Source organism: Oryctolagus cuniculus, chromosome 15, assembly GCF_051225735.1.
Source record: "Oryctolagus cuniculus isolate XC-2025 breed Fujian yellow rabbit chromosome 15, ASM5122573v1, whole genome shotgun sequence".
NCBI classification, from domain to species: domain Eukaryota; kingdom Metazoa; phylum Chordata; class Mammalia; order Lagomorpha; family Leporidae; genus Oryctolagus; species Oryctolagus cuniculus.
The window spans coordinates 730,798-758,697 of NC_142881.1; the positions used below are offsets into that span (position 1 = coordinate 730,798).

The 27,900-nt window shown below is 64.2% G+C and overlaps 1 protein-coding gene across 7 annotated transcripts in view; it reads right to left on the bottom strand.

Moving 5' to 3' along the window:
• LRRC27 (leucine rich repeat containing 27) overlaps positions 1 to 27,900 on the bottom strand; it is a 38,920-nt gene that overhangs the window by 1,019 nt on the left and 10,001 nt on the right. For 3 of the 7 annotated variants that reach the window (XM_070057065.2, XM_070057063.2, XM_070057066.2), the window contains 6 exons: positions 25,118 to 26,817; positions 17,046 to 17,403; positions 13,463 to 13,660; positions 12,774 to 12,864; positions 8,250 to 8,368; positions 7,243 to 7,294 (listed from right to left, as the gene is read on the bottom strand). In XM_070057065.2, coding sequence (XP_069913166.1) covers positions 7,243 to 7,294; positions 8,250 to 8,368; positions 12,774 to 12,864; positions 13,463 to 13,660; positions 17,046 to 17,403; positions 25,118 to 25,538 — 1,239 coding nt within the window. In that variant the 5' untranslated portion in view covers positions 25,539 to 26,817. Of the gene's footprint in view, positions 1 to 981; positions 6,827 to 7,242; positions 7,295 to 8,249; positions 8,369 to 12,773; positions 12,865 to 13,462; positions 13,661 to 17,045; positions 17,404 to 23,462; positions 23,570 to 25,117; positions 26,818 to 27,900 lie in introns of those variants that run through there. The other 4 variants (XR_016221394.1, XM_070057068.2, XM_070057057.2 and 1 more) reach the window with 4 other exon arrangements.

Genomic DNA, 27,900 nt, shown 5'->3' on the forward strand with positions numbered 1-27,900 from the left:
ACGACCCCGACCCTGACCCGGGGGATCTGAGGGTGGCGCTGGTGGCTTGCAGACAGCAGGGCTCCTGCGCCCTGAGCCCCGCTCTGCCCTCGGACCCTCCCTCTCAGCCCCCTGCGGTCCTTGCCCATCCGGGTCCAGGATGCCAGGGCCAGTAGGGGCCGTGGTGGTCCGTGGGCTCAGACACAGGTGTTGGCGGATCTTGTGTCTCTGTCCCCTCCTGGTGACTCCGCCCCTCGCGTGCCCTGCGATGCCGTTCGTTACGTCAAGCCTCCTGTCTCAGCCCAAGGTGTCTTTTCAATCTCGCCTCGTCTCCATTTTCCATCTCTCCTTTCCTGTCTGCTCTGCTTCCTAGGGGATTTAGATTAGAATTTGCGAGAGTCCTTTGGCCACGTTCTCGGCTCGCCCGCCGCTCCCGTGGCCCACGTGTGCCCTCACAACAGCTCGCGTGCAGTGGGAGCGCGTCTCCCGTGTCGCCGGGGCTGTAGTTCTGCCTTGCTCCCAACAGTCCCTGCGCTCCGCTCACCTCTCTGTCACTTTGCTGGCACTTACCTCCTCCCTGCTGGGGCCCCTCGAAGCTCCCCATGACCCTTAGGACGATGACTGGGCACTGTGGGCGTCCCCACGGAGGCTGCTTAGCTGGGGGACGCCCACTTGCCCTTAGGCTGGGTCAGCTGACTCCCCGAGAGCATCACCAGCCTGCCTCGTCCATGTCAGTGCCCGGAGGTCACGCCCCCGGCCTTCTGCACGTGCGGTCTGCAGCCCCAGCACCCTCGGGAGGGGACCCAGGGAGCTGGCTTTGTCTGGCATAGACCAGTTTCCGTATCCCGTGTTCTCTGGGCTCTGTGGAGGCAGCCATCTTCATCTGGCTGCATCTCCCTCGGCCTGTGTTCTCACGAGCCCACGCCGGCCTCCACTGCTGTGCCCCAGGCCCAGAGGGCTGCGGTTGAGAATCCAGCTGGGGACGGGGATTCTCCCACAGACCTGCAGCTCGGGGCCTGACACAGCTGCCCCAGCTCCTGCAATCACGCGTGATTCCAGCCAGAACGGCGCGGAGGACAAAGCTCAGGAAGTCTGCACGTCGTCTGCTCACGCCCTGCGGCCAGATGAAGTCACGTGCTTTTGGCCGACTGCAAGGGAAGCTGGGAAATGTGGTCTTGAGGGGGGTGGCCGTGCCCAGCAGAAACTGAGGACTCGCATGGGAAAGAGCAGAAGCGAGGTCTGCTCCCGGTCCCCTGCCCCGAGGAGCTGCTGCTGGTCTTCTCCCGGCAGTGACCCCGGGGAGGACTAAGCCGTGGTCCGGGCAGGCCAGGCTCCTGGTTCATTTCCGACGCTCCCGTCCATCCGTCCGGACTCTTCGGCGCTCTCTGCTGCTCCATCCACTCCAGCCCTGCAATCCACTGGCAGCTCCTGGCCAAGGGGCCCCGCCAGCCCCTCTGCTCGCTGTCCAGCTTCTCCCAGTGGCCTAGGAAAGGGTGCTCTGAGCGCATCACGTGTGCCGGAAGACTGCCGGTGCTGTGCCGCTGGGGCCGAGAACGCCGCTGCCTGCAAGGCTGCTGGGGGCCTGCACCTCTCTCCCCCTTGGCCGTGCAAGCTGTGCGCCACCCACCGCGTGCTCACCTCGGGCCGTAGCAGGCCAGCCTGCCGAGGGGGCAGAGCTGCTCCACGCTGCCCCGCCCTGCACAGGAGGCCGAAGGAGGGACTCCCCACAAGGGGCGGGGACACTTCCTGCAGGCAGGCCGGGATTGCACTCAGGTTCACGACCGCGCACAGAGAACATGGCACTTTCCTTCCTGTGAGTGGGCCTGGTGGATGCTAAGTGGACAGCTTAGGAAGTGGGGGGCGTCCGAGACGCACTGGGCCCAGGAAACTCAGGTCCTTCCTTAGAGAAAACGTCCTCATTTCAGAAAAATGTCGTAAGACCTGCTCTTCTAAGGAAGCCACAGGCAGCACCTCCACGCCGGCCGCCCCATTCGGGGAGCCCCAGACCCCACCTGGCAGCCAGGCCCCCGAGCAGGGGCCGGGCGCCAGCCACCGCCTCCACACCACGCACTTCCTCCCAGCCATGTTCTTGGGCACAGAGGAAGGGGCAGGGACGTGAAGCAGCCACGTCCATCCGGTCACAGCATGAGAATCTTCCGGGCCTGACGGAGGCGGGCCGGCGGCTGGAGTGCTGAGGCCAGCCAGGGCTGTGGTCAGAGCGGCCGGGCGCTCGTCCCCAGCTCCGCCTCTGAGCCGGGCCTGGCACAGCCCAGTGGCGCTGGCCGGAGCTGGATGTGGAGTTTGCAAACCACACACAACACAGAGGCGGGGATCTGAGCACGGAGCGAACGCCGGGTGGCCCGGCCCTGGAGGCCAGTCCCTCACTCCCTGGGTCCCGGCCTGCTGACCGTGGGGCGAGACAGCACCGCCCCATCCTGAGGCACTAGAGGAGCCGACGGAGAGGCCGGTGCTGGCGCTGCCGTGTGGTCCTTTCGGTCACTCTTTAGGGAAGGGGACACGAGAGAACACGGAGCCCACGTCCAGCTCTGAGACCCAGACTTTGTGGTTGACAACAGCGTCCCCTGTGGGGTGGCCAGGTGACGCACGCCCACATCACGTCCTCGCCAGCACCCAGTGCCCAGAGCAGGGGGCTCCGGGTGTGGTTTACAGAGAAACCACAGTGGGCACCAGTGTCGCGGTGGCCTCCTTGCCCTCGACGCCGCTGTGCTCTGCTGCCTCACCCCTTCTCCAGGCCCTGCAAACACGGTGGCCACCACTTCGCAGTTTCCAGAAGGTGCTGTGGTCAGGGTCTCAGCCTCTTCGGACGGGCTGATTCCATCTAGTGACATGCAGCTCTGCATGTCTGCATGGCTCCTTTAAGATTTATTTATTTGAAAAGCAGAGTGAGAGAGAGAGAGCGAGCGAGCAAGTGAGCTGCTGGTTCACTCTAAATGGTCACATGAGCTGGGGCTGAGCCAGGCTGAAGGCAGGAGCCAGGAGCTCCATCCAGGTCTCCCACGTGGGTGGCAGGAACCCAAGTGCTTGAGCCCATCGCCGCTTCCCAGGCACAGAGCTGGCCCAGAAGCAGAGCCGCGGGGGGGTCGGCCAAGAGGGAGCGCAGCCCGCGGTGCCACAGTGCCTGCCCTCACCGCTGATGCTGCTGTGTTCATTTTCATCGATTTCTTTGAAAAACAAAGAGGAGACAGAGATCTCTCCCAAAGCGGGTTCACCTCCACGTGCCCCCAGCAGGCAGGGCTGGGCTCCATCTGGGCAGGGAACCGAGTACCAGCGACACCAGCGGCCCCAGGCAGGGTGCACAGCGACAGCTGCCCGACGGCGCCTTTCCCTGCGCTTGTCCGCTCGCCCCCGAAGGGCATCTTGCCAGCTTCTGCCCTCTGATGCCTATGAACAACGCCGAGTTGTGTGCGTTCTTCCCTGTGCGCTGTGTGGGGAGACGCACGGCCTGGCCGCTGGATCTGTGGGACAGAACGTTCAGCGCAGTCAGGAGCCGCCTTGGTCCTCCAGAGCGGCTGAGCCGCGTCACGCCGGCAGCAAGGGACGGGCACTCCGGCGTGGTACCCGGGAGCGCAGGCCGCGCTGCTCCGCTGAGTGCTGAGTCCTCCAGGCTGAGATCCGCTCATGTAGTTGGCCCGTTTGTCAGTCAGCCATTCAGGTTCTCATGGGTGTTTTTTTTTTTGTTTGTTTGTTTTTTGTTTTGTTTTGTTTTGGCAGAGTTAGACAGTGAGAGAGACAGAAAGGTCTTCTTTCCATTGGTGCACCCCCCAAATGGCTGCTACAGCCGATGTGCTGCGCTGATCCGAAGCCAGGAGCCAGGTGCTTCTCCTGGTCTCCCATGGGGTACAGGGCCCAAGCACTTGGGCCATCCTCCACTGCACTCCCTGGCCACAGCAGAGAGCTGGCCTGGAAGAGGGACAACCGGGACAGAATCCGGCGCCCCGACCGGGACTAGAACCCGGTGTGCCGGTGCCGCAGGCGGAGGATTAGCCTAGTGAGCTACGGCGCCGGCCGCCTTGGTTGTGTTTAAGACTTCTTTGTGTGTCTAGAGAACAGTCCGGTGCCAGGTAAGGGTTTTGCAAACACGGTTCCCAGTCTGTGACTTACTTTCCCAACCCTGTCAGTCACTTTCACAGAGCAGACATTTCTAATTTTTTTAAAAAAAGATTTATTTATCTATTTGAGAGGTGGAGTTACAGAGAGAAAGAGAGGGAGAGACAGAGAGAAAGGTCTCCCATTCCCTGGGTCACTCCCCAAATAGCTGCAACGGCTGGAGCTGGGCCAATCAGAAGCCAGGAGCCAGGAGCTTCATCCGGGTCTCCCACGTGAGTGCAGGGCCCAAGCACTTGGGCCATTTTCCACTGCTTTCCCAGGCCATTAGCTGGATCGAAAGTGTAGCAGCTGGGATTCAAACCAGCGCCCACACGGGATGCTGGTGCCAAACGCAGAGGCTTAGCCTACTGGGCCACAGCACCGGCCACAGAAGTTTCTAATTTTAATGAAGCTCAACCCTCCAGTTCTTCCTGCTATGAACCGTGCTTTAGTGTTAGACCTAGAGTCCCGGCCAAACCCCAGGCTGCGGGTTCTGTCCTGTGTTACCTCCTGGGAGCCATAATCTCGCAATTTAAATTTAGGTCTCTTGAGTTTTGAGTGAGTTTTTGTGCGCATGCTAGGTCTGAGGCTGAAGTATAAGCTGTTGCTTTCTGCAGGTATCCCCGCACCGTTCGTGGACCGAGGGTCCCCTCCAGACGCCCGTGCCTCCTGAACCCGCCCTGGGGCAGGGTGGTCTGTTCTGGGTCTCTGTCCAGTGTCTGTTCTTCGGCCACACCACGCTGTTTCCTCTGCAGTAGGGACCGAGGGTGGGAGGATCACCCGTGGCTCTCTCCTTCCCCTTCAACGTGGCTGGGCGTCCTGTGTCTCCTACGTCTGCACACAGACCTCAGAAACCACGGTGAACAGCCACGCACTAGCTGGGATTTTGACTGGGTTTCTGTTGAATCTAAAGATCGCATTGCAAAGGTCTTCAACTCAACAGTGCTGAGCCTTCAGACGCACCGGCAGGAGTATTCGTCCACTGCCTAGCTCTTCTTCAACCTCTCCATTAGAGCCTCAGAAAGTCTCCTGTTACGGACACTTTGTAACCTTTTGTTAGACCGACGCCTTGCACCACTTTATTTTTTGGTGCTAAGTCTTTGATCTCAAATCCTACCTGTTAACGGTGCTGGACGTCTTGTGTCCTAAGTTCTTTCCATAATCACTTCCTGGGTCCAGGAATTCTGGGTCGATGACTCGGGGTTTTCCGCACAGGATGTGATCCGGGAGCACAGCCTCTTCCGTCCCGGCCCTGCGCCTCCTCTCCCCTGGTCCCGCACACCGCCGCCTCCTCTCCCCTGGACCCGCTCACCGCCGCCTCCTCTCCCCTGGTCCCGCACACCGCCGCCTCCTCTCCCCTGGTCCCACTCCACCGCCTCCTCTCCCCTGGTCCCGCACACCGCCGCCTCCTCTCCCCTGGCCCACTCCACCGCCTCCTCTCCCCTGGTCCCGCACACCGCCGCCTCCTCTCCCCTGGCCCACTCCACCGCCTCCTCTCCCCTGGTCCCGCTCACCGCGGCCTCCTCTCCCCTGGTCCTGCACACCGCCTCTTCTCTCCTTGTCCTGCTCACCGTGGGAGCTGAGACTCCGGCGTGAGCTGCCAGGTTCTCGCCGCCGTGCCACCAGCAGCTGTAGCTCTTTAGTAAATGTTCTCAATCAAGCCGACGACGTTTTCTCGTATTCCTGGTTTCTGTGTTTATTATGACAGGTGTCCCATTCTGCCTTCTGTGCGTCTACTGACAGCCAGGCGACGTTGCTTCCCCAGCCTGCTGGTGTGACGGAGCCCACTGGCTGATCTTTGAATCGTGAGCCAGCCTTGCAACCCTGAATAACCCCACGTGGTTCTGGCGTGTAATTTTTACAGACTGCTGCACGTGACTGTTGAGGATTTCTGTGTCTACGTTCACGAGAGAGTATCTTTCTGGTGACGTCTTCATGTGGCTTTGGTGTGGGGCAGTCGCGGCCTCACAGGGCGGTCAGGAAGTGTCCCCCCGCGTCTGTCACCTGGAGACCCTGCCGGGACCTGCGCGGCGCCTTCCTGAGGCGGAGCTCACCACGAGCCCACCTCGGCCAGTGCCTTCTGCTTGTTTTTGGGTTGATTAGAGAGTCAATTCTGGAGTGACACGGGCCCACCCAGACGATCTATTTCTCCTTGAGGGAGTTTCGTTAGCTGTTGTCTTTCAAGGAGCTCACCCGTTTCAGCAAAGTGATCAGATCTGGGGGCACAGAGCTGGTCACGATTCCAGACGGGCTTCCGAGCCCAGTCTGAAGCCCCGTCCGCAGGACAAGGCCGCACCCACAGCAATGCAGGCAGACAGAAGACAGGCTCAGGTAAGGGCGGGGAGGGACAAATCAGCCTGGGGGAGGGTCTCCCTGGAGGGCCCCCCCCGGGCTCCCGGAGAGGAGAAGCTGGGATGGAGCCCATGAGAGGCTGGCAGGGGGAGCAGGGACCTCCTGCCCCGTGACGGTGCTGCTTGCTCTGGGGGCAGCCTGGACACAGCCAGAGACAAGGTTGGGGTGCGCTCGAGCGCGGGGGGCCTGGGTGGACAGGAAATGTGTCCGAGGCTGGGGCAAGGGCGGCGACAGAGGTTTCCAGGTGTTTGTGAAGGAGGGCAGCTGCTGCCTTCACCCGCACCCCGCGGGCCACACTCCGGCAGGGCGGGGCCCGGCAGGGTCTCTCAGCTCTGCACCGTTTGCACAGTCTGCGGCATCACCGGGCAGAAGCAGGCGCTAAGCAGACCTGCAGAAGGGACGGATGCCGGCAGGAGACGGTAGCCACGCAGAGCAGCCCCCAACAGCAGCATCTGGGCCCCCGGCACATCGCCCTCACGTGCTGGCTGGGGCCCGACAGACTCGGGTGCACTGGTCCTTGCTCCCCGTCCCCAGCCGCCGCGCTTACCCTCAGACAGGGCTGGGGAGCCAGGGTGCTGTCAGCCGAGGGCTCCCACCTCTTACCACCTGAGCGCCCCGGCACGGCACACGGTGCACGAGCTCCCACAGCTTTTGAGACCGCGTGCCCCGAGATAGCGAGCGCGTCCCCCGTGGGGTATAGCAGGTGGCATCTCCTGAGGCCCCATGGACGCTTACAGTGCCCAAGCCCCGGCCGCCTCCTCTCCAGCGGCGTGGTCCCACCCCGCCCTGCCCCCGCTCACGCACCTGCTGGGTGTGCTGCTTTATCCTCTCTTCCAGATCCATCCCTCGGGAGGTGCTGCGCGGGGGAAATGATGTCATAATGATGTCACACGCCACGTCCTCACCCTGCCCCTCCCCCACCCCTTCCCCGGTACTTCAAAAGCCACTGACCCCCTGCACTTTAAAGTCCTCAAGTTCAGCTCCGAGGCGGCACCGTGGGGCCCCGAGCATGGTGCCACGTGAGGGAGAACGCGTGTCTTGTTTGTACACGGCGCAAACAAGTCGCCCGACCCCAACAGTCTGGAAACTGGTACCCGAGGCTGGCACACGTGCTGCCTGCGAGCACTGGGGCTGTGGCTGACGCAGGATGGCAGAGGCCGGGGCACAGTCCACCGCGGTGCAGCCCGGGTGTGGGGCCACCTCGGGCGCCAGCTACACGCTCCCCACCAGGCTTCCAGAAATCGCCCAGCCCAGCAGCAGGGTTTGTCCTGGTTCTGTCTGCGTTTCCGGGTAACTGTGGCAGACACAACCCTGCAGAACAAGACCAGAGTCGGGGCACCGGTGCTGCCTCGGCTCAGCCTGGCTCTTGGTTGTGCCTGGGTGACAGTGGCCGCTTTGGCTGCAGGAGATTCGGATGCTGCCGGCTTGAGCCTGAACCGCTCCCACACGACTGGAACTCAATCCAACCCCCTCTTGGATCCCCCAGAATGTTCCAGGCCTCAGCAGGACCACGGGAACAGAACGTGGCCTCGGCTGTGTGACCCCGCACCACGGCACCACGGCAACCCTTCTGCACGCTCTCAAATTGCACGGGGCTCCAAGGGCCATTAACAGAGGGGGTGCCCAGGCTGGGCAGCTGGGCCACGGCCGCCCACAGTGGGCCTGAGCGGGGGTGGCCAGGGAGGAGGGGCTGACCCCTCGACCACCCTGTGCTTCCCCGGCACACCCGGGAGGTGCCCAGGGGAGCAAGGTGGAGCGCCGGTGGTGGCCGACAGAGCCCAGAGGAGCCAACCACAGCCCCCGTCACCAACCTGGAGTCTCCGGTAGCCTGCAATGATTTCTCTTTGCCTTGTCTCATTTTCCCGAATGGATTCAGGGTCATTTTCCTATGATCAGTTACATCTGTGGCAAAGGGCATCTTCGATGGGACCTAGGAAAACACAAGCTGTTTTTAGGAAACCAAGAACTTACTCCTTTGCACACAGAATGTGCGTGCCCAGTACGTGAGCCTGGCCGGGGGGCGTTCCTTACACACTGGCCACCACCCTGGCTCCCTCTGGCTCCCACCTCTGGTCTTGGTTTGGACGGGCAGAGGGAAAGGGGCAGAGCCAGGGGCCCGGGCGCAGAGCTGCTGCAGTCCACGGAGACACTGACGCCAGGCACAGCGTGCAATGCGGGCCCGGCCCTCACACGGACACCGAGTGCACCGCCCAAACCAGGCAGGCCAAGACCTCCACAAAGATGTGACTGCAACTTAACGACCGCGGTTCACGCTAGCACATCCGTGCTGAGACAACAAAGTGAGGAAATAGGAGGGCCTCTCAGTCGGAAACCTGTTGGTGACGCCCGCCGGCCCTGGACCCGTGGCACGATTAACCGGCACAAAGTGGAAATGTACACGGAGGGTGTCTGTGTGTCCTCGGCAACACCACCACAGTGTCGAGGGAAGCCAGTCCCCGCCCCCCTAACAACACCGGAGCTGCTGCTGACTGATTTCTCGCGGATCCCGGGAACCCTCGGGCCACAACAGTCTACACCACCCGCTGCATTTTAACACCCCTTACAGGTGCTCTCGTAACCCTGCACACCAAGTCTGTGAGTCAGGCGGATGTCACAGATGTCCCCGGGTGAGGCAGGCATCAGGAGGGGCAGATGTCCGGGAGGGGACTGGGGCAGCGCAGGGAAAGGCACGGAACATGTGTGCTCACTGGAGACAGGCGCCCCGCAGAGCTGCTGTCACTCGGGAGAACCCACGGGGTGCCGGGCCCACGGAGGAGACAGGCGCCCTGCAGAGCTGCTGTCACTCGGGAGAACCCACAGAGCACCTTGCTCATAGATGGTGGGTGCCCCTGGACTCGGTCCCGTGTGGGTCCTCCACCCTCACCGTCTCTGGACAGCTGTGCCACCACCGCCTTTCTGGTCACGGTGTGGGACCGTGCCTGATCCCTTCCCTGGCGGCCTCTTCCCAGCGACCCCATCCCTCCCGGCCTCCCTGCTCAGGGGTCACGTGGACACCTGCTTGCACCCTTTACGGTTTGCCGTCTCTGGCCCCCACTCCCCGGAGCGGGTGTGGGCCACTGGTTCCGGTCAGTCCCTCGCTGTGACCTCGTGTGCCACGCCCAGCTGTCCCGAGGGCCCTGCTGCCCTGGCTCCTCAACTCCTGCAGCAGCAGCCCGGGACCAAGGGTGCTCGCTGCTGCCCCCAGTGGCTGAATCTGGGACAGGCGGACTCCCTCGGACCTCTGACCAGAGCTGTTGGCCTGTGTGTGTGTCAGTGCACACTAGCATGCCGGGTGTACATGCTTCTGCATGCATGCGCGCATATGAGCTGTGTGCACACCTGTGCACATGTGTGTGTGTGCGTGTGTACTGAGGGTTGTCAGGAATCCCAGGATGACTCCACCAGTGTGGCACTGGGAGGTGGGGGGGCAGGAGGGGTGACCTCCTTCCAGGGCCCCCCCTGCAGCCAGTCTACCCGCTATTATCTGCCACTCTTCCTCTAAGTGGATTAGGCTGAGAGCCGCCTGCACGCCGCATCGGTTTAACCCCCGCCACGCTGGACACTTCGAAGGCGCTCAACAATCAGAAAGGGGAGAAGACGTGTGGGAGGGGCAGGAGACCCCAGACTTTTCCCTGTAACCCCCCCCCACGACAGACTCCAATCTGTTTGCTGCCTGAGAGCTGGCGCAAACGCAGGATTCTCCTCACGAATTATTCCAACAGGAAGAAAACCGAAAACGCGAAACCTAGTAGGTCGTTTTCCCTTCTTAAAGTCACACATTTAGTTTTAATCAAAAACATAAGCAGTGCGTATCTGGAAAGACGCCCACTCGGCCACATCTGATCACAAAACACGGAGCAGGAACTCACGGATCCCCAGTCCTGTCTGCTCCAGACCAGTCCTGCTCGCGGAACACGCAGCCCTGTGGTGAAGGCAGCTGCAGGACACGCGAGGTGCGAGCGTGGGCTCCCGCCACGGTCCACACACTGAGCAGCAGACGCCACGGGTCTCGAGGTCAGGACTCAGAGGCTGCTGGTGCCGCAGCTCGCCCAGAGCTCCACGGGAAGCAGGGGTGGAGCCAGGGCCGTGGGTCCTGTCCGTCTGTCCTGCAGCTGCTCCGGCGCTCAGATGGACCTGAGGGCCACCTGGTTGGCTGAAGCCTGCCTGTGACTCCCCAGGCCCCGGGCCGTGCATGGGGCCAGGGCGCCCCCTCCTGTCCTCTCGCCCTACTGCAGGGAGCGGGTGTGGACAGGACCCCCCTCCCTGCTGCTCCCCTCAGCTCACAGCAGGGAGCCGCTTTCTGTCACAGTATTTCCCCATCACGGACTCTGACTACAGTATTTTGGGCCACACGAGGTGTTTTCCCGGGTCTGAGTGTGGTCCAGGCCTCATGGCCTCCACACGCCCCGCTGCTGCCGCCTGTGGCCCCTCATCTCCCACACGCGGGCAGAGGCCAGGCCCTCAGTGCCCACTGACTGACCTCGCGCATGGTCCATGAATCCCTGGAAAACGCAGGGACAGCGCGCAGGGGTGAGGAGCACGGGCCCCTCCCCCAGGCCGCCAGCATGGTACACGGTTTTGGAGGGCGGCACTTTTGGGGTGCTGTTCTGCGGCTTGTGTGGTCCTAAGTTTAGGTCACTTCTGCAGGACGTCCTCACGTCAGCAGGCGTTGGGTCTGCGGCCACGTGGGTGCCCGCGGCTTAGGGCTAATCATTTATCTGGCCTTTTCCATCTCTCGACAGACGGGCTCCAGAGTTCTGTCTGTTTTTGCTGTGACAGTTCTCTGAAAGCGCCTTAAGATCGCCCGATCATGCGAGCTTGTACTCCTGAATGCGCTGAACGCACCTTGGATTTTTAAGTATCTGGGGAGAAGCGAAGGGAGGTGACAGCAAAAGGAGCCCTTGGCCTGGCCCATTGGAGGGCGCCCAGGGAGCAGGGACCAGCGCCGTCGGGGAGACTAGACGGTAGGCCGCCCCGTTTCAACACCCAGAGGACAGCGAGAGCTCAAAGCTCTGGGGTCCAGAGTGCCTGGGAGAGGACGAGGTGTGTGACCACATCTCCAGGGAGCGGCACCTCTCCTAAGAGGCACATGTGGCACCAACAAGCGGGACCAAGTCCCCGGGCTCGGCTGTCCCAGGACGGGGCTGCGCGCCCTCCTTCAGCCCAGGGCCCCACCTGGGCCACTCCTATCCCAGGCTCCGCCCTGAGGCATGGACTGGGCACCAGGGAAGAGCAAGTGCAGGACAGAGCCCACGGGGCAGGGTCGAGGCCGGTGCACAGCGGACACCGGCGTGCAGGGTGCAGGGCCCAGACACTGCTACAGAGGTGTCCTGGGTGCAGGAGGTGAGAGACAAAGCCAGCCGGAGAGACGGTCCCCACAGGGCAGACACAGAGCTCCGGAGGACGATGGGGCAGGCTGGCAGAGGCCGACCGTGCTCGGCTCCCACCACGGCACCCTGTGAGGTGTGGCGAGTGTGGGAGGCTGGGCCCGGCCACGTCGACGCTCTGCGCACCTCCCCCGAGGTTTAACAGGAGGGAGACTCCCACGCTGTCCAAGTGGCCTCGCCCTCGGGCCAGCGTTCAGCATGCCTGTGGGAGGCGGGGGCACACACAGGACATCTCTTAAAGGGAGGATGGACAAGACGTCTGTGGCCGCGGTGGACAGCACTCACACCTGTGCTCTCGGGGCTGGGCCGACCGGGCACGCGCGGCGTAGGGGCAGCCTGCCTCGTGCCTGCACCCTCACCCGCCCCGCCCTGCAGCCCTCGTCCTGTGCCTGGCTGGACTAAAACCCCAAACGGCTCAGCGGGAATGGGAAGGGGACTGCACTCAGGTGCCCCGGCCACAGAGCTGAGAGCACAGCTCCTCGGCTTCTGGGGTGACGGCCCCCCCGGGGGGCAGGGGAGGGTGCGCAGAGCCAGGGAGATGCATGGGCACACCTCCCCCTGCTCAGCGCGTTTTCTATTTCAGTCTGTTCACCTCGACGCCCTTTCTCTCCTCCCGCCTTCAGAACCTGGCTCCTCCGACAGAAATCCAAACCGGGGCCCAGGGCGGCACTGCAGGCTGCAGCGGGTGCTGCCCGGCCTCCCCCTGCCCGCCAGTGGACAGCTGATCTGCTCACGCCCCAGCCCACGCCCCAGCCCCAGCCCACCCGGTCAGCAGCTCTCAGTCCTCCACTGGCGCACTGGCCACGCGCGGCGCCTACCTGTTCCGCAGGGCTGCCCCGGGCCAGGCGTGCAAGCGCCGCCCAGGTGCTCAGGCACGGCCAGCAGCCCCTGGCCCTGGTGTCTGCCTCCTCCCTCCAGACGGCCCCGGCGCTCCCCCCGACATCGTACCAGGTTCCTCTGTGGGGACAGCAGCTGGCTGAGCCGGTCCCTGGCCAGCACCTGGGCCTGCGCCCTCCACTCCTGCAGCACTTTCTTGTCTCTGGGGAGAAGAGGGGGCATCAGGGTCACACGGTCAGAGCAGCTCCAAGCACAGCTCGCCAGCGGCCCAGCGCAGGGGACAGCCCGTGGTCAGGGCAGACACTGCTGACAGGCCCGGGGGGCTTGGACAGTGAGTGACACCATGGGCCCATGGGTGTGGCCTCGCTGGTGTGGCCAGCGACACGAGAGTGGACACTACCGATGACCACATTCTTTCCAAATCACACTCCTTAGACACACCTGCAGGTCAAGTGATGGCCAGGCCAGGAGGAAGGGGTTAAGGACGAACAGGTCGTCAGAGCAGACGAGACAGAGGGCAGGTATGAGCAGGCCAGGCCAGAGACCGGCAGAGGCCCCACGGGGAGGTGGCCTCGGGGGCTATGGGGCAGGAGAGCCCGGGCCAGCTGGCTCCCCGATGCCGGAGAAGCAGATCCTGCCGGCAGCACTGGGGCCGCTGGCCGAGACCGCTGGCCGGGACTGCTAGCCCAGACCACTGGCCAAGACCATTGGCCGAGACCGCTGGCCGGGACTGCTAGCCCAGGCCACTGGCCAAGACCACTGGCCGAGACCACTGGCCGAGACCGCTGGCCGACACCCACCTCCTGCACTGCTGCTCCAGCAGCGCCTGCCTCTCCCGCAGCTCTCTGAGGGCCGTGGCTCGGCTCTCCTCACGCCGCCTGCCCGCTGCCTCTGTCGGGTGGGACGAGGAAGACGAGAGGCTGGGGAGCAGGCGCGGGAAGGAGGGCGCCTTCCTCTGGACGTCACACAGTGCTTTCAGCTGAGTGCTCTCCGGGCCCCTGCGGGGGACGAAACACAAGACCCGCAGTTACGGCCGCACGGCAGCGGGGATCAGCCGCACAGGGCAGCAGCCTCAGGGGCACGCCCTCGGCCACCCAGCGTCCACCCGCACCAAGTCCAGGAAATGCAGTGGGCGGGTGGACTGCCAGACACCGCGCCCCAGACGGCACCGCGGAGCGCCAGCTGCTTTCTCAGAAAAGCATTTCCTGGGACCCCCGCTCAGCAGCAGCTGCAGCTCCAACAACGGCCCCAAAGCAGGCCCGGGCCCCTGTGGGCGCTGTGGGCCCCAAAGCAAGCCTGGGCGCTGTGGGCCCCTGTGGGCGCCTGTGCCGCGGTCCCGGCTGTCCTGGTTGAGGCAGAGTGGACCGCAGGGAAGACGGCCCAGCCAGCAGCTCCGGTGGGCTCGCCGCAGGGCTTTGGCAGGTCAGAAATCTCTTGGCAGGGGGGTTGCGGACAGGGACACGAAGGATGGCTTCTGCCACACACACAGGTGGAGTAGCTGCCCAGAGGGAAGGGAGCAAGGCTCCCAGGGAGGCGCGGGGCCGGCCAGGCCACAGTGGGCCTCCCAGGGCTGGGGCACAACCCCCAGTCCCGTCTCCGAAAACAGCTGCTGATGCCCAGGCGGAAGCGGCAACCCCGAGCGACGGGAGCCACGAGAGCTGGCCACGCGCAGGAAAGACAAGGTGTTCTCAGCACGACCGTGCCACAGCACGAGCAGCTGGAGCTGCTGTCTCCTCCGAAATGTGACCAGGCCCAGCCCACTCGCAGTCTCAGACCAGCGGCACCGTCGGGAGGTCACACCCTGGGGGCCCTGTCCAGGCGGCTGTGGCCCCCCTCCAGGTCTGCACACCGCTGGCAGAGCAGGGATGGCAGGCATGGCAGAGGCAGCTCCAGGTCTCCCGAGACCAGCGTCAGAGCGCTGAGCCGGGGGAGGAGCTGGCGGGCTGCCCTGGGTGAGAATCCCCCACAGGGACACCCATCACGCGAGCGCCACGTCCCACGCGCTCAGATGGCTCGCCCCCTGTTCCAGCGCAGCGCGGGGCTCAGTGCCCCCCTTTGACGCCCACGCTCCTGACCCACGCCAGCCTGTGGCGTCGGACACGTGGCCAAGGACGCTTTCCTGAGCGCGCGCGCTGCGGCGCTGCCAAGCCCGTGCTCCTCTGTGGTCTCCGCAGCGGCTGGGGAGGGGCCCCGGGGGCCGCAAGCTCCTCCCTCAGGACTCGACCTGAGCGAGCGGTCACGTCTGTGTCCAGCAGGCACGGGGAGGACGCCTTTCATTATTCAGGGCACCAGGCGCCCCCTTGGCATCCAAGGCGTTCCCTGAACCCAAGGGACGCCTGAGAGGACAGGAGGCCAGCTTCTGGGGGGCGGGTGGAGCCAGACGAGTGACCTCCTGTTCCTGTGCCCCCTGCCCCTTGGCCAGAGGCCTGGAGCAGCACCGGCCTCGCTATGTCCGCACCAGGAAGGGCTCTGCTCTTGGTGCTGGCGGGGGCGGGGCTGAGGCACAGAGGGGCTCCCTGCAGGCAGAGGGAGGCCAGGGCCCCGCAGGCCACAGGACACGGGCTCAGTCTGGGCGCCCTGCCGGGTTCTCGTTCTTGCCCCACTTTCCAGGACACCCAAACACATCTCTGAAGCCGGGGCTGATGCACTGACAAAACCGACGTCCTGGTAGCGGCCGGAGCAGCACCCCGGGTCACGCCGCTCACAGCGACACACAGCAGGAGGAGAGAGGGAGGCGGACCGTCCCTCACGCGGCTGGGAGACGGCTGTGAGCTCTGCAGGGCTCAGACCACAGGGCACCGACCGCGTGTCCCACCTGCTGTCAGTGCGCCCACCCGGCTTCCTCAGAGAGAGCTCCCCACGGCCTGCACGGCCTCCCCACGGCCTGCACGGGGCTGCCCACGGCCTGCACGGCTGCCCCACGGTCTGCATGGCCTCCCCATGGCCTGCTCGGGGCTGCCCACGGCCTGCACGGGGCTCCCCACGGCCTGCACGGCCTCCCCACGGCCTGCACAGGGCTGCCCACGGCCTGCACAGCCTCCCCACGGCCTGCACAGCTGCCCCACGGTCTGCATGGCCTCCCCATGGCCTGCTCGGGGCTGCACACGGCCTGCATGGGGCTGCACACGGCCTGCACGGGGCTGCCCATGGCCTGCACAGGGCTGCCCACGGCCTGCACGAGGCTGCAGCCAGGCTCATGGCACCTGGGACCTGCTGTGCTTTGCAACCTCTGAGGTCTTCACCCTCGAGAGCCGACTGTGCCCCAGGGATGAGAGTGTGAGGTGTACTCACGGGGGTTACGAGGTCACACAGACCCCGTGCACACGCACACTACACAATCACATACACACACCACACACCAGACACATGCACCACACACGCTCCCCATACACACGTGTAGCATACACATACCACACGCACATATACATGATACACAGCACACAGCAACAGCACACACACCACACAGCTCACACACCACACACACACCACACAGCACACACAACACATAGCACACAGCACACACACACACCACACAGCTCACACACACCACACACACACATCACACTCACCACACATCACACACTCACCACACAGCACATACACACACAGCACACACACATCACACACCACACAGCACACACAGCACACACCACACACACACCACACAGCACACACACACACAGCACACCACACACACACCACACAGCGCACACACACCACACACACACACACACAGCACACACACACACACACCACACAGCTCACACACCACAACCACACACACAGCACACCCCCCACACACAGCACACACACCACACACACACACCACACAGCTCACACACACCACACACAGCACACACACACCACACACAGCACACACACACACACAGCACACACCCACACACACAGCACACACAGCACACACCACACACACACAGCACACACACACACCCCCACACACACCCCACAGCAACCCCCCCACACACACCACACACACACACACACCCCACACCCCCCCCACAACCACACACACACCCCACACCACACACACACAGTACACACACACAGCACATACCCACACACACCACACACACAGCACACATACATCACACACACACACACACACACGCCCCCCACACACGCCCCCCCACACCACACACACACACCACACACACACAGCACACACCACACACACACGCCCCACACACACACAGCACACATATATCACACACACACACACACTCCCGTGCCTGGACTCTCTCTCGTAGCCCCCCCCCAGCTTGTGTTGGGCCCCTCCCGGGAGCTGGCGCCCACGGTGACCCAGCCACGTGGGGGGGTGACCGTCGCCGAGCCCAGGGCACGCCCCAGCGCCGCCAGCCCTACCTGGCCACAGGCCCCGGCCTGGCGTGGCCCCGGCCCGTGCTGGCCAGCGCCGCCCTGAGCAGCGGGGGCAGCTCCACGGGCAGCAGCTGGTTGGCGAGGACCTCCGCCTTCTCGTTCTCCACGATCTCCTGCCGCAGCTTCCAGAAGCGCTGCAGCTCCTGGTGGCTGGGCCAGTGCTCCGAGGCGTCGGCCGGCCTGCTGGGCTCGCTCAGGCCCAGCCCCTCGATGGGCGGGAAGGCGTCCGCCCGCGGCCCCCGCGCCGCCATCGCCATCGCCATCGCCGCCGCTCCCGGGAACACACAGTCTTCCGACAAGTCCAGCGCGGGCTGCAGAGGCGTCTTCCTAGGCGGCGCGCTCTCTGGAACGAACGAAACGCGTTCCTGGGAGGGCCTGGTGCGCGCCCCGCCCCGCCCCGCCCCGTGGCTCCTCACCCAGCGGTTGTGGTCAAGCCACATGTCGGCGCGTGTCCCACTCGAGACACGGCCGGCCTTCTGTTCAAGCGTGAGCGACCCTGACCAGCAGAAGCTGCCTCTGTGAACCGCACAGCCGGGCTTTCCGCTCATCTCCACGGGGCTGCCCACGGCGCTCCCCGAGCAGGCGCCTCCTCCTCCTCAGAAACCAGCGGTGGGGCCGGCGCTGCGGGCAGCGGGGTAAGCCCGGGCCTGCGGCTCCAGTCCCGGCTGCTCCACTCCCAATCCAGCTCCCTGCTGTGGCCTGGGAAAGCAGCAGAGGACGGCCAAGTGCTTGGGCCCTGCACCCGCGTGGGAGGCCCGGAGGAAGCTCCTGGCTCCTGATTGGCCTAGCTCTGGCTGTTGCGGCCATCTAGGGAGTGAACCAGTGGAAGGAAGCCCTCTCTCTCTGTTTCTACCTCTCTCTGTGACTGTCTTTCAAATAAGTAAAATAAATCTTAAAAAAAAAATAAGAAGGAAATGGGAATGGCCTGACAGGTCAAGAAAGAGCACTGATAATCCTCTGCCATTTGCACGTGGAAGCATCGAGCTCCAGGTTAAGCTGCTCTCTCAAGGCCAGAGCGCAGTTCAAGTCCTGGCTGCACCGCTCCTGAGCCAGCTCCCTGCTAATGCACCTGGGGACGCAGAGGACGGCCCGAGTGCTCGAGCCTCTGCCCTCACTTGGGAGACCCAGGCGAGGTTCCTGGCTCCTGGCTTGGGCCCAGATGAGCCCCGGCCATTTAGGCCATTTGGGGGTGAACCAGCATTCTCCTTTCACTCTGCTTTTTCAATAAACTAATATAAAACATAATACATTCTAAAAAATATTTTTCAATCAGTGGTTTGGCAAATTTCTTTGTCTCAAGTAGAAGCTGTACTCTAAACACAGCGTCAGGACACCAAACTCCAGGTTGGAACCGTCACCAGTGGAGCTGCCCAGAGCCTGGGGCTGTCACCAGTGGATCCACCCAGAGCCCGGGGCTGTCACCAGTGGACCCGCCCAGAGCCCGGGGCTGTCACCAGTGGACCCACCCAGAGCCCGGGGCTGTCACCAGTGGGCCCGCCCAGAGCCCGGGGCTGTCACCAGTGGGCCCGCCCAGAGCCCGGGGCTGTCACCAGTGGGCCCGCCCAGAGCCCGGGGCTGTCACCAGTGGGCCCGCCCAGAGCCCGGGGCTGTCACCAGTGGGCCCGCCCAGAGCCCGGGGCTGTCACCAGTGGACCCGCCCAGAGTCTAGGGCTGTCACCAGTGGACCCGCCCAGAGTCTAGGGCTGTCACCAGTGGACCCGCCCAGAGCCCAGGGCCATTACCAGTGGACCTGCCCAGAGCCCGGGGCTGTCACCAGTGGACCCGCCCAGAGTCCAGGGCTGTCACCAGTGGACCCGCCCAGAGTCCAGGGCCATCACCAGTGGACTTGTCCAGAGCCCAAGGCTGTCACCAGTGGGCCCGCCCAGAGCCCGGGGCTGTCACCAGTGGACCCGCCCAGAGTCCGGGGCCGTCACCAGTGGACTTGTCCAGAGTCTGGGGCTGTCACCAATGGACCCGCCCAGAGCCCAGGGCCATTACCAGTGGACCTGCCCAGAGCCCGGGGCTGTCACCAGTGGACCCGCCCAGAGTCCAGGGCTGTCCCTAGTGGACCCGCCCAGAGTCCAGGGCTGTCACTAGTGGACCCGCCCAGAGTCCAGGGCCATTACCAGTGGGCCCGCCCAGAGCCCGGGGCTGTCACCAGTGGACTTGTCCAGAGCCCAAGGCTGTCACCAGTGGGCCCGCCCAGAGCCCGGGGCTGTCACCAGTGGACCCGCCCAGAGTCCAGGGCCGTCACCAGTGGACCTGCCCAGACCCGGCGTCTGCTCTCCCCTGGTAAACCCAAGCATCACCACAGGCCCCTGATGCAGGCACAGGTGCGTGGGACAGCAGGTCAGGTGACAGAAACGTGTGTGTCCGACCAGACTGCTGGTGGACAACTGACTCGGGCCAGAGAGAGAACAAATAGGGAAGATGTCGCTGAGCGGGAAGAGTACCACTCCTAAGTAGGCAGAGGGCAGGACGCCAGGGTGCGCACAGCTGCCCGGGTCACTTCCCGCGGCCTGGAAGCAGGGACAGCTGAAGTCAGGCACACGCATTCCGGGTGACTCTCAGCGCTTCCAACGTCCTGCTCTGAAATGGCCGCAGCCTCACAGCACGGTCACCCCGCCCGAACCCCAGAGGCCGCTGCTGGGCTGTCCCCCGCTCTGTGTCTCTGAACACCGGAGAGGAAGCCAGACACCGCCCTCCACCCTCAGATCAGCGGTGCTCCCCAGCCAGGAGCCACATGGAGACCCTGGCCCCACCGCGGCCCCTCCTCCTGCGCCCTCCCTGCGGGGCCAGTGCAGGATGGGGCAGCTCGGGCAGCCTCAGCCCCCACCCTGGGGCGCTCAGGCACGGCCCAGCAGCTGCTGTCCCGGCCCTGGCTCCGTGCACCTGCCTGCTCTGCGGGACCCTCCCTGCCTCCACGCTGCCACCAAGGGCTGCTCCGCTTTTCTGTCCTTTCCCGTCTGGGCGGCCTCCCCGTGCTCCGGGCTCCTGCGTCCCAGGCCTGAAGGGTCCACCCCGCCCGGGCGGCAGCCGCCCTCACGGCTCTGAGCAAACTGGGTGGCCTTGGAAGTGCAAGCCCTGACTGCGCGACCTGGCCGGGTCTCAGGGACTGGGGTGACAAGAAAGGGCTGGCAGGAGGACGCGCCAGCTGCCCTCCCCCAGCCAGCCCCGTGGCCTCCCCCGGGTCCCGGTCACCTGCCTCCCTGTGAGAGCCGCTCCTGAGGACTCCCCACTCTGAGGACGCGGCCGTTTCAGAGCCGAGCGTCCGGTGCCGTGTGGTCAGGGCTAAGCTCCTCACTTCTGAGCCCCTCACGTCTTTAAACGTGCTGTCTACTTTAAAATCCTGCAACTTTTATATTTGAGGGGGAGGGAAGCAGGGAGAGAGATCTCCCACGCTTTGGTTCACTCCCCGAACACCCGCAGCAGCCATGCTGGACCAGGCCAAAGCAGGGGCCTGGGACTCCACCAGGCCTCCCACCCGGCGGCAGGGACCCGGGCACTTGGGCCATCACCGCTGCCTCCCAGGTGCACGTGAGCAGGAAGCTGGAGAGCTGAACGGAGCTGGGACTTGAACCCAAGCCCCTGGGCGCTAGGGAGGCAGGTGTCCCAGTGGCATCCTAACGGCCGCGGCCACTGCCCACACCCCTCATGACTTCCACGGGGGCTTCCGGATGTCACCCACTTTCCCCACAAGCCCCCTCTCTTCTGCTTTCCCTCGAGCTCTGGTCTCTCTGCAGCCTATCAGCCTAACGCACTGCCCCTCAGTGCAGCAAACAACAGCCAGTCACTGAGACGGGGCAGGTGTGGGCTGTGGGGCAGGTGTGGGCTCTGTGGGGCAGGTGTGGGCTATATGGGGCAGGTGTGGTCTGTGTGGGCAGGTGTGGGCTGTGTGGGGCAGGTGTGGGCTGTGTGGGGCAGATGTGGGCTGTGTGGGGCAGGTGTGGGCTATATGGGGCAGGTGTGGTCTGTGTGGGCAGGTGTGGGCTGTGTGGGGCAGGTGTGGGCTGTGTGGGGCAGGTGTGGGCTGTGGGGCAGGTGTGGGCTGTGTGGCAGGTGTGGGCTGTGTGGGGCAGGTGTGGGCTGTGTGGGGCAGGTGTGGGCTATATGGGGCAGGTGTGGGCTGTGTGGGGCAGGTGTGGGCTGTGGGGCAGGTGTGGGCTGTGGGGCAGGTGTGGGCTGTGTGGGGCAGGTGTGGACTGTGTGGGGCAGGTGTGGGCTGTGGGGCAGGTGTGGGCTGCGGGGCAGGTGTGGGCTGTGTGGGGCAGGTATGGGCTGTGGGGCAGGTGTGGGCTCTGTGGGGCAGGTGTGGGCTATATGGGGCAGGTGTGGGCTGTGGGGCAGGTGTGGGCTATATGGGGCAGGTGTGGACTGTGTGGGGCAGGTGTGGGCTGTGGGGCAGGTGTGGGCTATATGGGGCAGGTGTGGGCTGTGTGGGGCAGGTGTGGATTGTGTGGGGCAGGTGTGGGCTGTGTGGGGCAGGTGTGGGCTGTGGGGCAGGTGTGGGCTATATGGGGCAGGTGTGGGCTGCTGGGCAGGTGTGGGCTGTGGGGCAGGTGTGGGCTGTGTGGCAGGTGTGGGCTGTGGGGCAGGTGTGGGCTGTGTGGGACAGGTGTGGGCTATATGGGGCAGGTGTGGGCTCTGTGGGGCAGGTGTGGGCTGTGGGGCAGGTGTGGGCTCTGTGGGGCAGGTGTGGGCTGTGGGACAGGTGTGGGCTGTGGGGCAGGTGTGGGCTGTGTGGGACAGGTGTGGGCTATATGGGGCAGGTGTGGGCTATATGGGGCAGGTGTGGGCTATATGGGGCAGGTGTGGGCTGTGTGGGGCAGGTGTGGGCTGTGTGGGGCAGGTATGGGCTGTGGGGCAGGTGTGGGCTGTGTGGGGCAGGTGTGGACTGTGTGGGGCAGGTGTGGGCATTGGGGCAGGTGTGGGCTATATGGGACAGGTGTGGGCTGTGGGGCAGGTGTGGGCTGTGTGGGGCAGGTGTGGGCTGTGGGGCAGGTGTGGGCTATATGGGGCAGGTGTGGGCTGTGTGGGGCAGGTGTGGGCTGTGTGGGGCAGGTGTGGGCTGTGGGGCAGGTGTGGGCTATATGGGGCAGGTGTGGGCTGTGTGGGGCAGGTGTGGGCTGTGGGGCAGGTGTGGGCTATGTGGGGCAGGTGTGGGCATTGGGGCAGGTGTGGGCTATATGGGGCAGGTGTGGGATGTGTGGGAGGTGTGGGCTGTGTGGGGCAGGTGTGGGCTGTGGGGCAGGTGTAGTTTGTGGGCAGGTGTGGGCTGTGTGGGGCAGGTGTGGGCTATATGGGGCAGGTGTGGGCTGTGTGGGGCAGGTGTGGGCTGTGTGGGGCAGGTGTGGGCATTGGGGCAGATGTGGGCTATATGGGGCAGGTGTGGGCTGTGTGGGGCAGGTGTGGGCTGTGGGGCAGGTGTGGGCTATGTGGGGCAGGTGTGGGCTGTGGGGCAGGTGTGGGCATTGGGGCAGGTGTGGGCTATATGGGGCAGGTGTGGGCTGTGTGGGAGGTGTGGGCTGTGTGGGGCAGGTGTGGGCTGTGGGGCAGGTGTAGTTTGTGGGCAGGTGTGGGCTGTGTGGGGCAGGTGTGGGCTTGGGGCAGGTGTGGGCATTGGGGCAGGTGTGGACTCTGTGGGGCAGGTGTGGGCTATATGGGGCAGGTGTGGGTTGTGGGGCAGGTGTGGGCTGTGGGGCAGGTGTGGGCTGTGTGGGGTAGGTGTGGGCTGTGGGGCAGGTGTGGGCATTGGGGCAGGTGTGGGCTCTGTGGGGCAGGTGTGGGCTGTGGGGCAGGTGTGGGCTCTGTGGGGCAGGTGTGGGCTGTGGGGCAGGTGTGGGCTCTGTGGGGCAGGTGTGGGCTCTGTGGGGCAGGTGTGGGCTATATGGGGCAGGTGTGGGCTGTGTGGGGCAGGTGTAGGTTGTTGGCAGGTGTGGGCTGTGTGGGAGGTGTGGGCTGTGTGGGGCAGGTGTGGGCTGTGTGGGGCAGGTGTGGGCTGTGTGGGACAGGTGTGGGCTATGTGGGGCAGGTGTGGGCTGTGTGGGGCAGGTGTGGGCTGTGTGGGGCAGGTGTGGGCTATATGGGGCAGGTGTGGCCTGTGTGGGACAGGTGTGGGCTCTGTGGGGCAGGTGTGGGCTGTGTGGGGCAGGTGTGGGCTGTGTGGGGCAGGTGTGGGCTGTGTGGGGCAGGTGTGGGCTGTGTGGGAGGTGTGGGCTGTGGGGCAGGTGTGGGCTCTGTGGGGCAGGTGTGGGCTGTGGGGCAGGTGTGGTCTGTGTGGGGCTGGCTGTCTGGGAGGTGGGGTGCAGGGGTTAAGCTGGGACGTGCGATGCCCACATCCTACACCCGAGCGCTGGCCTGCTCTTGGCCACTTGGCTTCCTGCCCAGCTCCTGCTACTGCACCTGGGAAGCAGCAGTGGTGGCTCCAGTGCCTGTTCCTCTGCCTCCCGCGTGGGCGACCCGGTCGGAGCTCCTGCCTCCTGACTCCCGCCTGGCCCCGTCTGGATGTTGGGACCACCTGGGGAGTGAACCAGCAGAAGGAAGGAAGCTCTTTGTACAGTGCCACACGTTACCGACACACAGGCAACTGTGTGCTGATCTTCTCCCGTGTACCAGTGTTGCAGGCGCTCCGGGCGCCTCCTTCATCCTCGCTTCACTCCGCCTGGAGCGCAGATGACGCCTGCTCACCACCAGGACACCAGAGCACGTGCACGGACCGGACACCCCCCCAAAGGGCGCTGACACACACGTCATAAGGACATGGACAGCCTCGACTGTAGAATTCCTCTTACTAGCGACACAGGACGGGCAGGGAATGTTCCCACCCGCTGGTTCCATCGCAACTGCCTAGGAGCCAGGACCTCATCCCGGTTTCCCATGTGGGTGGCGAGGACCCTGCCACAGAGCTGTCCCTGCCACCTCCCTGGGCGCCCGCTGGCGGGAAGCTGGGACCAGGAGCAGAGCCAGGACTTGAACTCAGCATTCGGGTGTGGGGCGCAGGCGTCCCCACTGCCACACGCTGGCCTGGAGCCATCATCACGCCACTTTCTTGTGCCAACTTAGAAATACTTCACTGCTTCTTCTTTTTTTCTTTCTTTGTTTTTTTGACAGGCAGAGTTAGACAGTGAGAGAGAGAGAGACAGAGAAAGGTCTTCCTTCCGTTGGTTCACCCCCCAAATGGCCGCTATGGTCGGCGCCCTGTGCCCATCTGAAGCCAGGAGCCAGGTGCTTCCTCCTGGTCTCCCATGGGGTGCAGGGCCCAAGCACTTGGGCATCCTCCACTGCACTCCTGGGCCACAGCAGAGAGCTGGCCTGGAAGAGAAGTAACCGGGACAGAATCTGGCACCCCGACCGGGACTAGAACCCGGGTGCCAGTACTGCAGGCGGAGGATTAGCCTAGAGGTGCCGGCCCACTGCTTCTTTCAAACGGACCTCAAGGGCCCCCTGGGGCAGCAGCCTGCTGGTGGCCTGGAGGCGGTGACTTTTGATTGCTTTATCCCAGTGAATTTTTGTTTCTTTTTTCAAAATCCTCCCTGGACTGGCTCTGTGACAACACTGAGGATGTAAACCCACGAGCATGGAGCCAGGAACAGGCCCAGCTGTGGCGGGGGCAGCGGGAGGCCTGCGTGTACCACGGTCAGCTCTGTGTTCCTCATGACATTAGTCAGAGCAGAGCGCCTGGGGGCAGTGTGCTGGTGCAGTCGGCGAAGCCGCTGCCTGTGATGGCGTCACCCGTGTGGGCGCGGTTCACAGCCGGGCTGCTCCACTTCCCATCCAGCTCCCCGTGGTGGCCTGGGAAAGCGCTGAAAGATGGCCCAGGAGCTTGGGCCCCTGCACCCACGTGGGGGACCTGGAGGAAGCTCCTGGCCCCTGGCTTTGGTCTGGATTTGCGGCCGTTTGCGGAGTGAGCCAGTGGGTGGAAGACCCCTTTTACTAGCTCTCTTTATGTCTCTCCCTCTCTCTGCAGATTTCTCTGACTTTGAAATAAATAAATAAAAAAGAAAGAGCAGACAGGCGGTGCCATTTCACGCCCGGCCTTCAGAATCACAAGCACAAACCTTGCGACGCCGACGCCGACGCCGACGCCGACCCCCTGGGTAAGGAGTGCTCCGCGGCGCAGATCCGCAGGAACGTCAGGATGGCCGCCAGCCCGCGCTGCACGATCAGCTGCGGAGGGAACTCGAGCGGACAGTGCCTCAGGTTCAGTGCTCTCAGCGTCGTCACGCGGCCTGCAGGGGACATCAGCACCCACGTCCACGTCCCGTCCCACGGGGTGGACACGGGGACAGAGTCAGCACCCACGTCCACATCCTGCTCCACGGGACAGACACGGGGACAGTGCCTCAGGTTCAGTGCTCTCAGCATCATCACGCGGCCTGCAGGGGACATCAGCACCCACGTCCACGTCCCGTCCCACGGGGTGGACACGGGGACAGAGTCAGCACCCCATGACCACGTCCTGTCCCACAGGATGGACATGAGGAAGAAAACAGACGATCCCGCTCAGTGCCTGAGGCAGGTGACACGATGAACATCTGGATTTGCTTTAAAAAAATCTGCAGGGGAGACAGTTCTGCAGATTACAATCAATCAATCAATCAATCAATCAAAAATACAGCAAACAGAGGCAGCAGAAACCAGCACCTCCAGGCAGAGTTGGGAATACGTCACCACAGCACAGGACAGGAAACCACAGCAGGCAAAGAAGGGGCAAACGCAGTCCATCCTTGGCAAACAAGCCGCCCACAGGACCATCTCTGCAGGCCCAGATGTGGAGCTAGCAACGCCTCCCACGTGACCGCTGCCGTGTGACCACTGCAGTGTGACCACTGTCGTGTGGCCGCTGTCGTGCGGCTGCTGTCGTGTGCCCATGGAAGTGAGGAGCACGTGTGAGTGCAGAGGCGAGCACCCGGAATGCCAACAGCGGTGGGAATTACACAGAAGCCCAGTGCTCAGAGAGATAAACCAGACGGGCGCGACAGCGGCGAGCTGGAAGAGACGGACAGGGGCTTGAAGACGCGGCAGTGAAGATCACTCAGCCTGAGCGTCACAGAGCAGGGACGGAACAGCAGCAGAGCCCAGGGACGCGCGGGACGACACGTGTGCCGGCACATGCGTACGGAGCGGGAGAAACGCCCGAGGAGACCAGGGCAAAACACCCAAGAGAGAGGGTAAGCGTTCGTCTATGCATCTAAGATGTAACAAGCCCCAAGGGAACCTCCCTGAGACACAGCACCGGCAACCAAGGGATGACAAGAAGAGTCCCGCAGACAGCAAGGTGCCGGGTGCACGACAGCCAGACGAGCGGCTGACGCCTGGGAATGCAGCCAGAGGACAGCAGAGGGCAGCGCGCCGGCACCCAGTGCCCCGCGTGCAGCCCCACCATCCTCCAAGAGCGCGGATGGGCGGAGGCGCCCCACGCTGGCGCACGAGGACACGGCATCGGGCCCAGCAACTTCCATGAGGCTGAAGGGCTGGGCCGGACAGCAGGCGGGCTGGACACGCAAAGACAGAGCTGGGGAACCCAGAGCAGGGCAGCAGGACACAACACGCAGAGCAGAGCGCAGCGCGCAGGCGCGAACAGTCAACCGCACGACACCCGGAGCCCCAGTCCCAGCAGGGCGACAGCACAGCGTCACAGAAACAGCGTCAAGGGCCGGCAAAGTTCCAGATCCAACCCGAGGCGCCAGAGAGCAGACACGGAGTCCACCAGGACCTCGGCCTCGCGGCCCAGCCGGAGAGGGTGTCAGCAGAACACCTGGAAAGCAGAGAAAGGACGAATCGTCAGCAAAGGACACGTGCCGGCCGCCGGTTTCCACGGAAGGGACGCAGCCGGAGGGCCCGAGGAAGCTATTTATCAAGTGGGGAAAATTCCTGGAAGCTAGACTCCCATACTCCGCCAGAAACATCCTTCTCAACAGAAGGCCAATAAAGGCCTTAGAAGTCATGGGGAACGTGGGCAGAGGGCCCAAGCTGCCGCCCCCACCATAGCCCCCATCAGAGCCGCCGCCACCCACCATAGCCCCCCACCATAGCCCCCATCAGAGCTGCCGCCCCCCACCATAGCCCCCCATCAGAGCTGCCGCCCCCACCATAGCCCCCATCAGAGCTGCCGCCCCCACCATAGCCCCCATCAGAGCTGCCGCCCCCACCATAGCCCCCATCAGAGCTGCCGGCCCCACCATAGCCCCCCATCAGAGCTGCCGCCCCCACCATAGCCCCCCCATCAGAGCTGCCGCCCCCCACCATAGCCCCCATCAGAGCTGCCGCCCCTACCATAGCCCCCATCAGAGCTGCCGCCCCCACCATAGCCCCCATCAGAGCTGCCGGCCCCACCATAGCCCCCCATCAGAGCTGCCGCCCCCACCATAGCCCCCCCATCAGAGCTGCCGCCCCTACCATAGCCCCCATCAGAGCTGCCGCCCCCACCATAGCCCCCATCAGAGCTGCCGCCCCTACCATAGCCCCCATCAGAGCTGCCGCCCCCACCATAGCCCCCATCAGAGCTGCCGCCCCCACCATAGCCCCCATCAGAGCTGCCGCCCCCACCATAGCCCCCATCAGAGCTGCCGCCCCCACCATAGCCCCCATCAGAGCTGCCGCCCCCACCACAGCCCCCCATCAGAGCTGCCGCCCCCACCATAGCCCCCATCAGAGCTGCCGCCCCCACCATAGCCCCCATCAGAGCTGCCGCCCCCCACCATAGCCCCCATCAGAGCTGCCGTCCCCCACCATAGCCCCCCATCAGAGCTGCCGCCCCCACCATAGCCCCCCATCAGAGCTGCCGCCCCCACCATAGCCCCCCATCAGAGCTGCCGCCCCCACCATAGCCCCCCATCAG